This window comes from Gadus morhua, chromosome 15 (assembly GCF_902167405.1).
Source record: "Gadus morhua chromosome 15, gadMor3.0, whole genome shotgun sequence".
Lineage (NCBI taxonomy): Eukaryota > Metazoa > Chordata > Actinopteri > Gadiformes > Gadidae > Gadus > Gadus morhua.
The window spans coordinates 162,877-176,749 of NC_044062.1; the positions used below are offsets into that span (position 1 = coordinate 162,877).

The window sequence follows — 13,873 nt, forward strand, 5'->3', positions numbered from 1 at the left end:
TTCAATAATAATAGGGTTACTAAGGTATAATAAAATGAATACCTTAGTCAACATGAACACCATCATTAAATGACTACATTAGTTGAATATTTGTAGATTTCAGGTAAATGAACGGTTAACTAATGGTGCAGTGAATGCTCAATACCGTATTTGCTAACGTACACTCGTTTTAAAGTATAACCCCCCCCCCCCCCCCCGCTCCTATGTAGACCTGTGTGGGGGAGATAACCTTCAGAGCGACAACGACCGAACGGCACACACCAACATCACGGAGGATACGCGCCTGTGATAGGCTGATGAATATGGATGAGGAGGAGGAGAGCCGCGGTGCTGGCGATAGCGTGGCCCCGCGGGGCTCCACAGTAGGCGTTGTTGCCCTCCTGTTCTCCACTCCCACATCGCGGGGCCTCACAGGACGAGCCGCCCTGGGATGAGAAGACGTATCAGTGCTCCAATGTTTTATTTAGTGCGCCGCCGCTCGTCTCCAACAGGCCATTAGCGGGCCTCTGTTTCTGCGCGGCTATGCTTTCATTCCCACCTCCACCCCCGCGTTCTTAAAAGACATCCATACAGCCGCGTACAGCACACACGCACATAAAGCATGCATATCCACATGCTGCATGCACACACCAACACGCATCAAGACGCGCACACGCACATGAAAACATAATCATCATGGATCATCATCATTATGCTATTTAATTATTATATATTGCTATCATTACTGTTATTTATTTACCCCTAAGGGATAGATAAAACAGCATGCTGCCGACTTAGCAATGTAGCTACGACGTGCGTGTCTGTGTCTGTAAACAAGCATGCCCGTCGATGTCGTTTTGTGATTTTCTAGCTACAGCGCCTTCGCTTTCTCGCTGGTACTCCAATGTTACTATCGAACCCTGGGTACTGTGGTACCCACCAGAATAAGGCTCGTGCGACGTCACATCGCAATGACCAGCTCCATTTTGGAAGCGTAGGAGCCTAGGCCTATTAGTTATTGTGTTGATAGTAATGTTTATTTTTTTATGCTTGATTACTAACTAAATATGAAATAGTTTGTCATTATAGGAAGACATTGGCAACTGCCACAGCGTTTCTCATGTGAGACGTGGCAAAACAAAGTTTTCATAAGGCTATTTACGGTATATTTACACTGATTTAGAGTATGACAGTAGGCCTACGTCTCTTGAGTCCTCTCTATATGGAGTGTCGCCACCTAAAAGATCCCACAATGCATTGTGATGTACAAGACACAGACTTTGAAGCCCCTTTATGGAGCAAAACAAACCGGCACCTCGCAGCCATTGTTATTCTGTTTCCAGTTCTTCACCACAACAGAGTTATGTGAACAATTACATCCACGGACGCCAACACACTCGCGTATTAAATGTCTGAAGATGTTTGGTGTAGTTCATAGCATTGTGTTCTTTCAATGGCTTTCTACAAAACCGAAAACCGAAAACAACAAAATCTTGGTTGCTGTAAAGCGACGTCGCCATCCACACATTCAGAAGTACAAATTCACACACGCACGCATGCACGCACGCACGCACGCACGCACGCACGCACACACACACACACACACACACACACACACACACACACACAACCTATTACACAGACACACCCAGAGCTTTATACCCACTATGCACTCTCCAAGCCTTATCCCTGAGATTGGAGAATGGGTTATAACGACACGTCACCCTTTTTGAGACGGCCACAGAGGAGCAGAGGAGTTAGGGTTAGGCCACAGAGAAGCAGAGGAGTGCTTGAGAGGTTAGGGTTAGGGATAGGGTTAGGTTAGGGTTAGGCCACAGAGAAGCAGAGGAGTGCTTGAGAGAAAAGCTTTAGCGGCCACCAAATGCAGCCGCTGCTGCCACACAATAATGTTGATTTTACCTTTTGTACATTCAGCACAAAGTAGTGTTTTATGTCCACCCCACCCCAACACCAGGTTCTAGGATCTATTCTGTACCAAACACTCCCCAAACATCCTCTGCCCTTGATGATCAAAACAACAAAGATGTTTGTTTAGGCGTGTCTTTGTTTGGGTTTCGAACGCTCGATAGATATCACTTATATTATGCTGTGTCAATACCTTGGCCATCTTTAACACAATCCTTCCTGCTCCTCCTCGGTGAGCCCCCCCCCCCCCCCCCCCCCCTCAATGAGTAGGGCGACAACATTATGGGAGAAGACCCCCCCCAACCTCTGTAAATCCATACCTGAAGCATTGTGGGACACGTGGTGCTGGGGTTCTGAATGAGTGACAGATCGGAACGAGGTCTCTGACCGGAGTGGATAGGAGGCGAACAGCTGCAGAGGGCCGAGATAGCACTGAATATAAAGATCACACTCACCTGCCGTTTATTGTCCTATTTGTCAGTGGTGGCACTAGGGCTGAGCCGATGCAAATTTAAAGGTCACTGATCTACAAAATAAATGAGCCATTTAGGAGCCGTTAACAAACAGTGACCCGAGCTGGTTATGCAGAATATTGATGCTGTTCATTAAGGAGCAGATCTGGGGTTAGCTGCTTAAAGGTAGGCTGGGGATACGATATGGGGATTGAGCCCGGACCCTTTCAACTGGAGTATCTACTGGTCTATCGGTAGTCAGCTTCCATATGCAAGGTTTCTAACCCATACCTGCTAGTGAATAAGATGTATCTGAGAGCGCTGTACGTAGCCCATAGCCAGTATACTAAATATTAATGAGAAGAATCAAACAAAATCATGTTGAAGAAACACAGACAAACTTTTCAAGAGAAAATAGATCTCATCATCTTTATCAATGTCTATCATCACATGTATGTGCGTTTACAAATGTGTGCATGGTGTAAGAGCTTAAACAGGACACTCTCGTACTCTTGATGCACACACACACACACACACGCCCATCTGGTAGTGTTGTTGAAATAGTAATAGTTTTCTGTTTAAAACATAATTGCTCTCTTCATAGATTGTGACACACAGTTCAATGTCATGATGCCCACACTTTGATCAGTCTGTAGCCCGCTTGACACATGGGGAAGGAGACAGAATTAAACGATAATGAAGGTTTTTTCCGTTGAACAGTCCTAGTTTCGTCAATACTTTTACCCAGCCACATTGTAAGATGTTCATCCATCTTATATCCATCTGTCCATCTCCTTAGCTTTCCACAGCTCTGTTTTTTTTTAAATATAATCGTTATAATCCAAGTGCCATCTGTGCTCCAGGCGTTCTTCCCTTTGGCGTTCCTCCCTTTGGGAGCACAAAAGGTTAAAGAACACCTCATGCTGTGTTTTGCTCACCATCATCATCGTTATTTAAATATTTCAGTTATTATTTGTATTCTCCAGGTGCACCAAAAACATTATTTTACCCTCATCTTTCCTTGGTACACATTGTGAATACAAAACTCTTTTATGTCTTTAAAAATAAGCACACACTTTCCAGCTCCTTATTTACAGGAAATTATTACGATTGCATGGTTCTTCATATCACATTTTGATTGCATAAAAAATTCCACACTCCACACTCTTCCTAATCAAGTAATCCTTAGCTCCCACTTCAAAACATGAAATCAGCACAGAATGAACTTATTTTCATCTGTTCATCATATTTTACCTTTACTAAATAGTTAGAGATGATTGTGTGCATGTATGTGTGTGTGTGTGTGTTTGTGAGTGCCTGCACGCAAGTGTGTGTGTGTGTGTGTGTGTGTGTGTGCGGTTGTACTGATCTCTATGTAAGTTTTTTGGTTTTCCCCACAAGTTGCACCCAATACAATCCCAAAAAACATAACATGCTTAAAGACATCGTAAGAAACACTTGAAGAAGCATCAAAAACCAAAACAGGCCATCGTTGTCTTTTTTTAACCGACCGCTCAAACAATCGGCAAGTCTTTAGGCCTGTTGTTTTCTTTCTTCTCTCCAGCACTAGTAACGCACCAGTGATGTACTAGTACAAATGAACCGGCGCTAACCAGGCAGTAGAGGGTGACTTTGTCTATCTAGCTTCTTGCGGGTGTGGTACGTCATTCTGAAGCTACATCACCAGTGGGAGAACAATGCAGTCGTGCGGCGGATGTTTCCGATGCACTATCACGATGTAAAAAGAAGGCAAAAGGATAGGCTCGGCTCACCATTGCTGTGCATGCACTGAATTTCACCCAGTTGCATTTAGAGCCATTTGCTACAGGTATTGGTTGGTGAAGATGAAGAAGAAGAAAAAGTATTTTTTTGTCTGTTGTTTCGTCGTCATGTTTGTTTTTTTTCTTGGTCTGGACATGATGGCATACAAACGTTTACAAAGGAGTTTGTCTTTATTAATATGACCTCCATCACTGAGCAGAGATAATGTGTTGACATCTCAGGTTCTGTGTCTGTGACATCAGTAGATCCATACTGTACAAGGCGTTACTTTTTTGACCCCAGACTCCCCCTCGAACTGGGCAGTAGAAAAGACAAGTATAAAATACACACACAGACACACACACAAAGACACACAGACACCCAGGAACACACTCGCACACACACAAAGAAACAGAAGCTGTGTTTGTTCACTGTTACTCAATACGTTAGGTAAACGAGTGTAGCATCACCCTTTATGTTGTAGAAAATCTGAATTTGAATTGAGCAAAAAATTGACCATATTTATCTTAAATCGTAGTAAAGTAAGTAAATGACTTGCTCAAGCTGCATGGCAGCCTATTCAAGTGAAAGTCGACTTGGGCCATCTTCTCTATTATTAAATAAATAAATACCTATTTTTTCGCATCAATATTAGTTGATATATTCATAGCTTTCCGTGGTGTTTCGGGACCAAGGATTTGTGGCCTGAGTGAGTTCTATCTGAAAAGGCCTTGTTGCTAGCTATTTCCTGTGTCCAAACTGTCACTACATATAGAACCAAATGACTTGACTTGTTTTAATGAGTGTCGATCACAATCTGACCGACAACGGTCGTGCTGATCTGCCAGTCTGCAGTTATTATCACTGCTGCTCTGTCAAGAAGAAAGGGTTACGTAATGGCAGTCACCCCTATGGACGACATATTGACATCAGTTGTTGTGTTAGTTAGGAACAAGGGGATCATATGGCGATAACCGCAGCTGTGCTGTGCTATGGGGGCAGCTGCCGGCTTAGAAAACATGTCAACCCCTTCAGGTGCTGAAGTAAAAGTCCCTCAGAGATAGATTTCAGAACTGAAAGTAATGAAGATATATGCACACATACACACACCCACGCACACAAACACCACACATACACATACACACAACACACAAACACACACACGTCCACAATACAGTTACATTACATTGCATCATATATTGCAGTCAGCCCTCCTGCCATTGTTTCGGTTGATTCAGAACTCAAGGTTTGAGTTCTTACCTCCTTGAAAGTCAAACAACCTTTTTTTGGTTTTGTTTACCTCATGTCGTGAACCGGTAGCGTCCTGACCCTGAAAATATCTTAATTTAGTGTCGACTACAGGCAGCAGCGGCTATGCTGTTGTGTCAGGAAGCTGAGGGAGCAGGAGAGGCCGGTGATGGCAGGGAGGGGAGGAGGTATGGTCGGGTAGGCTTGGTGAGGTGGATACGTGGTCTGGAGAGACGAGGCACAGAAGGGTTGAGAGGGAGGGTAGGAGGGCCTGCTGATAGTCTATTATTGGGAAGGGAATAGAAGCGGCGACCAGAGCTCTGTGTCACTCTACACTACTGTCATGGCACAATTAACTGGCTTAGTTAATGATAGCTCATTTACCCAAATTACATCTAGTAGTTCTTTTTTTGCCCCCCTACTCCAAGTCTGTAGTGTTGACGAACTGCACGAATATGACGCACACATAGTGCTTGGGCACGCACACGCACACACGCACATACACACACACGCAGACCGCAAATATTCACACACACACACACACACACACACACAGACACACACACACACACACACACACACACACACACACACACACACACACACACACACACACACACACACACACACACACACACACACACACACACACACACACACACACACACACAAATAACTTCAAGCAGTAGTCCCTTACACCCAAATGGTTGTGACACAAGTATTAAGAAACAAACACACAAATACTAAATAAATAAGTAAATAAATAAATAAATAAGTATATTCCTCATTTTCTCTCCACTCTCAGCTCCCGTACTCTCACAGAGCGACGTGTCCTCATGGCTCACTGTTGGTGCTGCTTCAGGCTGGAAAACAAAACGCACACACACACACACACACACACACACACACACACACACACACACACACACACACACACACACACACACACACACACACACACACACACACACACACACACAAACACACACATAAATATGATTAGTTTTACTCCAAATGTATGTCAAATCATACATCAGGCAAGACTTCTTTACATTTATGTACCATATCGAATTGGAATAAAATCGACATATAGTTGTTTTCTCTGTGGTCTTCTTGCCTCATGTTGTCTACAGTACACAGCACGATGGCAGAATACATAAGGGACCCTCAGCTGAGGTGGTAGCCAAGACAACAAGAGCACATCTGTGAGGTGTTAAGAGATACTGAGATCAGGCCCGCAAATCTCTCTCTCTCTCTCTCTCTCTCTCTCTCTCTCTCTCTCTCTCTCTCTCTCTCTCTCTCTCTCTCATCAATATCAATAATCCCATTCTACAGTTTCCTCATAATGACGGCCCTTCCTACCAGCTGCTAACCACATTATAACAATGTCGACAGAATGGAGGTGTGTTGCTGCGTGATTACGGCAGTTTGGACCACTTTGTGTCGTAGATTTTCATAACCCCGAATCCAATATTTACTTTAATCAGAGGAAAAACCAACGGGCGCCAGGGACAGCCTTCATGTCACAGTTTGAGTCAAACAAAAGATATGCTGCCGTATTTAAGAAGGAGCATGTATACAAAGTTTGTATTCGTCAATTGTTTGTTAGGTTTTTTTTTTTTCAATCACACCACTAAGCACTTCTCTGCAGTGCAGCTACGGCCTTAGTGTCTCCAGGATGCAACAGGCCTGTTCATGAGTCAATCCATTTCGGGAAGTAATTCTCTGGACTGTTTTATTCTGTTCCCCCCTTCCCCCGTGAACGTTTGGAAATGATATAGCCAGTGGCGGCTGGTGAATTTTATTATAGGGGGGGCAGAAAGTTTGTAAACCAAACCCCTGTGGGGGGGTCTGGGGCCCTCCTCCCCCCGTTGGTTTTTTTCTGTTATTCATATAAAAACGAAGCATTCTGTTGCATTCTGACAAAATAATAAAGACAAAATAGAACATTTCCTTACAAAGACGAATGGAGCCTGGGAACTAAGTTTTTACTTAATTTATTTGCCTTGTAGAATTCAGCAAGATTAAAAGTGCAAATACATCAATAATAATTGGGAATTACCGGTATACACAAGTAAACATTCTCTCTCTGTCTCTATCTGTATGTGTGTTTGTGAGAGAGTGAGAGTGAGAGAAAGTGATTCAAAAAGGGGTGAGTGTGTTACGGACAATCTATTGTGTTGGTAACTTCACTCATAAATCTATCTACAGTTAAGTATGCATTTAGACAAATACGATAAAATATCAATATAATATGTGCAACCTTTTTATGTGTGGCTGTTCAAGACACACTGAAGGCATGATGCCACCATAGGTTTGCAGAGAACTATATACAATATGCACACTGAAGGCATGATGCCACCATAGGTTTGCAGAGAACTACATACAATATACACACTGAAGGCATGATGCCACCATAGGTTTGCAGAGAACTATATACAATATGCACACTGAAGGCATGATGCCACCATAGGTTTGCAGGGAACTACATACAATATACACACTGAAGGCATGATGCCACCATAGGTTTGCAGAGAACTACATACAATATACACACTGAAGGCATGATGCCACCATAGGTTTGCAGAGAACTATATACAATATACACACTGAAGGCATGATGCCACCATAGGTTTGCAGAGAACTACATACAATATACACACTGAAGGCATGATGCCACCATAGGTTTGCAGAGAACTACATACAATATACACACTGAAGGCATGATGCCACCATAGGTTTGCAGAGAACTACATACAATATACACACTGAAGGCATGATGCCACCATAGGTTTGCAGAGAACTATATACAATATACACACTGAAGGCATGATGCCACCATAGGTTTGCAGAGAACTACATACAATATACAATTGAAAGGGGTGGGGTGGTGGTGTGGGGTTGTGAGGGCATTTTTCAGGTGTTCATCGAAAAGTCCACCAATCCAAGAAAAATACCTGGGTTTGTGGAGCCCTCCGTCTCACCCTTGCCTCGCAAAGCCAACTCAAACACTCCGCAAAACTTCACACATTGGATGAGCCGGTTGAGGATGTGTCGGTTCTTGCTCACCTCATCGTTGTGGCGACGAACAGCTAGCCGGTATCCCTCGTCCAGTTGAGTGGCAATGTTCACCGTCCCAATAGTCGCATATCTCAAGCTGCTATCCATGTGGATCTTTGACATCTCATGCTTCTTGATTTTCTCAGACAGATGGTGCATTTCTGTCACACCAGTCGATATCCAAACAGTGCTGTCTTTCGTCAGGGTGTCAGGGTGGAAGAGTAGGCAGTGGTAGCAGAAGACTGCGTTAGCTTCTTCACAATCTGCTAGCCAGCTTTTTTTCTCGTACCAACTTGTTGAAAATCCTCGGGTGTAGGACTTTCCCCCCTTTGTAGAAATTTGTTTAATGATTAATTTTGGTCTTGGAGGTCCTGATTGTTTTTATGCCAATTTTTCTGAATTGGATCGTCGACTAAAAGGAACTTCTTTGAGAGCCGAAACGGAATTGCGCACATTTGCAGCCAAGTTGAAATCCGCAAGTGAAGTGACTTGATCGAAGATATCCCTTCGCGCTCTTTGCTCAGTTACGTATGACGCAAGCACGTTAGGGCGAGTCCCAAATCCCAATGGAAAATGCATTGAAGGCTCAATTTCCGTTGAGCCTTCAACGGAAATTGAAGGCTCAATTTCCGTTGAAGGAAAATTGAAAATTGAAAATTAACATTGGAGTCAACGGAGAAGGCTTGGGCGATTTTCCACGTCGATGAATTCGCCCAAAAAGAGGCGGGACCATTGAAACGCGACGTGAATCTGACGATTCTGATTGGACAATGACAGATAATAAGTCTAGAACACTGAAAACTACTTTTGCCATGATAGAATAAAAAAATTTAAAAATCCTCTTTCTACCAGTTGGTAGTGCGTCGCCCAAATCGCCCCTATACACCATCCGCCCCTGGATATAGCTATAACTGTAGCTACAACTCAGGCCACATAGCCGCTGCTAAAAGGAAAACTCACATAGTGCACTTCTAATCTGATATAGGTCAAATATGGTGGATGGCATGGGTGTCCCCAATCTGGGATTCGGACCCAAGCCCTGGCAGTGTTCATGCAGGGTTTTCCCGAATTTCTTTCCTCATATGATCCCTGCATCTCATTGCAGAGAGACATCATTGGTCAGATTTCTGACTTTATTGCTAAATTACGATTTGACCATGTTATCTTTTGATATCAGCTCCAGCCATTGTACATGGATTTCAGTTTGAAAAAGTGATTAACTCTCTGTACTGTGTTGCTTGTACTTATTAACAGTGGTGGTAAAGGTACAACCAATTACTTACTGAAGTACAAGTACATACTTGGGTAAAAAAAGACAAAAGTAAAAGTACTGAATAATAAATATCTTTTCTTAAGAAAAGAGGAAAAGTACAGGCTCTGAAATGCACTCAAAGTATAAAACTTAAAGTTGCCCCCTGACACCTCTATCGGCTTGTTCTGTGCAAAGCTTTCTGAACCTTGTATACATGTAATTCAAAGACTCTTAATGTTGCCATTCTTATTTTATTTAAATGATCATCATAACGAGAAAACACTTCTGATCTAAGGTAATAGAAGGGGGATGCCTAGTTGCTGCTCAATGTTTGCTGGTTCACTTTCATCTATCCTCACTCGCTACTTAACTAGTGCTCTCGCAGACGCCATTCCCTTTCCCAACACCTCATCTCTATATTTTACGCAATCGATTCATGTTGTTGCGTCCATCATGCGTGATAGTCAAGATGGATACAACAAGGGATCGTCTTTTGTACGGATCCGTTTAGGTACAAATCAAATCACTAATAATGTAAGCAGTATAAAGTTTGGATATTTGTGTTGAAATGTAGGGAGTAAAAGTAAAGTACAGAAACCCCAAAACTGAACTTAAATACATTAACAAAGTATTTGTACTTTGTTGCTTCCCACCTCTGCCTATTGAACTATTCACAGACATAACAGCAATGAACAGAGGTTTGGCGGGGTCTGACTAAGCTTGTTTATTTTAAAGTCACATTGTAGGAAAATTATGAAAAAGACATCAAGGCACACAGAGAAGTGGGGGCAGTGAGAGAGAGAGAGAGAGAGAGAGAGAGAGAGAGAGAGAGAGAGAGAGAGAGAGAGAGAGAGAGAGAGAGAGAGAGAGAGAGAGAGAGAGAGAGAGAGAGAGAGAGAGAGAGAGAGAGAGAGAGAGAGATGGGCTGGGGAGAGACATGGAGAGAGTGCTACTGGGTCACCCTAGCTGTCAGCATCTATCCCGGTAATGACTGTTAAAACCCTGACCTTTACACCCTGTCTGCTTGCTCAGGATTTATCCCAAAGCTCTGGACTCAAACAGAGGTGTGGGGAGGGCAATGACTCTGCCAGCCACCACAGTGCCCTAGAAGGAGGGGGGCGGGGTAGGGGTAAGGGAGGACAGGCAGCAGAGAGGGGAAGAGCTGACCGGGGCAAGAGACAAAGGCCCAACCACAATTGATGGGTTAGGATTAACCTAACCAGCAGCTCTTGTTCCTCTGTTTCTCTCTTGATGTACTCACCCTGAAAAACATCCCATACTAAATGTCCCCCCCTTTGCATCCCTCAACAAAGTACCTTGATCCTAGTACCCTATAATTTGGTATTCCGTGGTCACAATCACTAGTCTGTCATTCCTTAGACTTTATTATTATTTTTCAAAGACTGTGGACAGTGGAGTTTGAAGCCAAATCGTTTGGAATGGGAGTGGGCACACTCTCATTCTCACCATGAGTCTATTCTGACAGTACACGGAATCAGCATGGACTGACCCGGAGCCCACAGACAGACAGAGCACACAGACAGACCCAGAGACACAGACAGACAGAGCACACAGACGGACAGACACACAGACAGAGAGAGCACACATACAGACCCAGAGACACAGACCGACAGAGCACACAGACAGAGCACAAAGACAGACCCAGACACACAGACAGACAGAGCACACAGACGGACAGACACACAGACAGAGAGAGCACACATACAGACCCAGAGACACATACCGACAGAGCACACAGACAGAGCACAAAGACAGACCCAGACACACAGACAGACAGAGCACACAGACAGACCCAGACACACAGACAAACAGAGCAGACAGACCCAGAGGAGCAGACAGACAGAGCACCCAGAAAGAGCCAGAGACACAGACAGACAGAGCACACAGACAGACCCAGAGAAACAGACAGACAGAGCACCCAGACTCACAAACAGACAGACAGAGCACACACAGACCCAGAGACACAGACAGACCCAGAGACACAGATAGACAGAGCACACAGACAGACACACACACAGACAGACCCAGAGACACAGACAGACAGAGCACACAGACAGACCCAGACAGACCCAGAGACATACATTGTTGCAGCTTTAAAGGTGCTAAAAACAAGCGCACCTTAGTGGTGACGTCATGTCACACACAGACAATCGTGAATTTATTGATTAGCGGGGGGTAGGGTTATATAGGGACCTTGTAAATTGTTTGATTGTTGATTGTTCATGATATGCGACCCAGTGTCATGATGTAAAGAGAGAATAAACGAAAACTAAAGAGAGATCCAGTTTCTGTCATTCCTGATCGAATTGTCCTGCAATATACATAGACAGAGCACACAGACAGACACACACAGACAGACCCAGAGACACAGGCTGCATGGGACTGTACCAATAAGCAAATTGAAAATGTACAGCCGACGGTGTAAAGAAACTAAATATGTACCAAGCCCATGATTGGACAAAGCACAAGGGGTTGTTTTGTCCTCAGATTGAACTTCACTGCAATCCCAAAGTAGCTGTTGTCACAAAATGTTCTCTGGCTCCACTGCTAGGTGGAGTGAGACGATACCAAACCCAGTCCAAGAGTGAGACGATACCAAACCCAATACAAGAGTGAGACGATACCAAACGCAGGGGGCGAGAGCAGGGGGGAGATGGGGCGAGGGGGAGAGAGCGAGGGGGAGAGGGGGAGAGAGCAGGGGGGAAAGCAGGGTAACATTGATAACATTGATAAGAACGTGAGCCTGTTCTTGAACCCAGTCTGCAGGATGTAAAGCCTGGGATTCCCTCCGACAGTAGGAGAGGTATTCCTAGTTTGAGGGTGTATGCTTTGAATGTGAGAGAGTGAGGGAGCGAGAAGGAGAGAGATGGGAGAGAGAGAGATTCTTTGGAATTTTAACACCACTTCATTTAAAATCGTTTTTCCAACTCTGAGTTTAAATAGTTAAATAAACCTGCCCAACAAAAGTACAGATGGTTATTTGATAACATTTTTACATTGCAATTCACAATTATCTCAGCCAAAGAGTATCCTCAAATATCCCATTTACCTATTTTATTCATTTTTGCATAATATTTATACCAATAGGTTTCACCGAGCATTAACACGTCAAACAGTTTATCCATTGACCTGACTCTAACACCTCTTGCCCACTGCATCCGTCCGTTGACGGATCCCATTGACTTTGAACGGGGCGGAGCCGTAATGCTCCGTCAAGAAAGTTGAAAAATGCTAAACTTTTCAGGCAGCGACGGATGCCTCTGCAAGGACGACTCCCCCATCCGTCGTCCGACGACGGACGGAGGCAGTGGGCAAGAGGTGTAAAGGTATTAATAGCCAGTTTAGCTTGAAACAAATATCTTTTTTTATTTTTGTGTTTTCCATATGGGAAACCAATGAAGATTGTTTTGGTCAAGAGGAGAGACAATTAGCGATTGTGTAAAGTGCTAAAAAAATAGTGACCATGTATAGAAAAGATGGAGAGAGAGAGATAGATAGAGGCAGAGAGCACATGCTAGAGAGAAAGAAAGAGAGAGAGAAAGAGTGTGGACTAGGGTGAATCAGAGAGAGACAGTGTGTGTCAGAGAGAGAGAGTGCCAAGTGAGCCTCTTATTTCTCTGCGAAATGGATGGCCATATGCATGTGAAAGTGTGCATATGTGTCAGGTAAATGCAATTTGGCAGGGCCCAGTTTCTAAGGCGACCAAACGATGAGTCACGGTTGGGGGGGGGGGGGGCGGGGGGCAGCATGCACAAGCTCAACGTTTGCACTTCAGTGGCATAGGTGTGTGTGTATATGTGTGTGTGTCTGTCTGTACGTGTGCGTGTGTTTGTGTCTGTGTGGGTTTATCAGTGTGCCAAAAAGGAGTTCATGTAAGAGAATATGTGCTAACCAGTGACAGCCCTGAATTTAACCTCTCACCTTGCCTGGGGCGCAATGAGACACAGTTCAGACACACACACGCGCACACACACACACACACACACACACACACACACACACACACACACACACACACACACACACACACACACACACACACACACACACACACACACACACACTCAGAAAATCAAAAATATTCCCAGTGACTCTGTGGTGTGATGTGTGCTGTACAACACGGAATCCTGTTCGCCATCACGACTCTCCTCCCCTGGCAGAGAAAGACAGCGCA

General features: G+C 44.2%; 1 protein-coding gene across 2 annotated transcripts in view; it reads right to left on the reverse strand.

The window, feature by feature from the left end:
* Positions 1-2,758: 2,758 nt before the first annotated feature.
* Positions 2,759-13,873, reverse strand: part of zgc:171482 (zinc finger protein) — a 51,488-nt gene continuing 40,373 nt past the window's right edge. For both annotated transcript variants that reach the window (XM_030379561.1, XM_030379560.1), the window contains one exon: positions 2,759-6,229. In XM_030379561.1, coding sequence (XP_030235421.1) covers positions 6,208-6,229 — 22 coding nt within the window. In that variant the 3' untranslated portion in view covers positions 2,759-6,207. The remainder of the gene's footprint in view (positions 6,230-13,873) is intronic.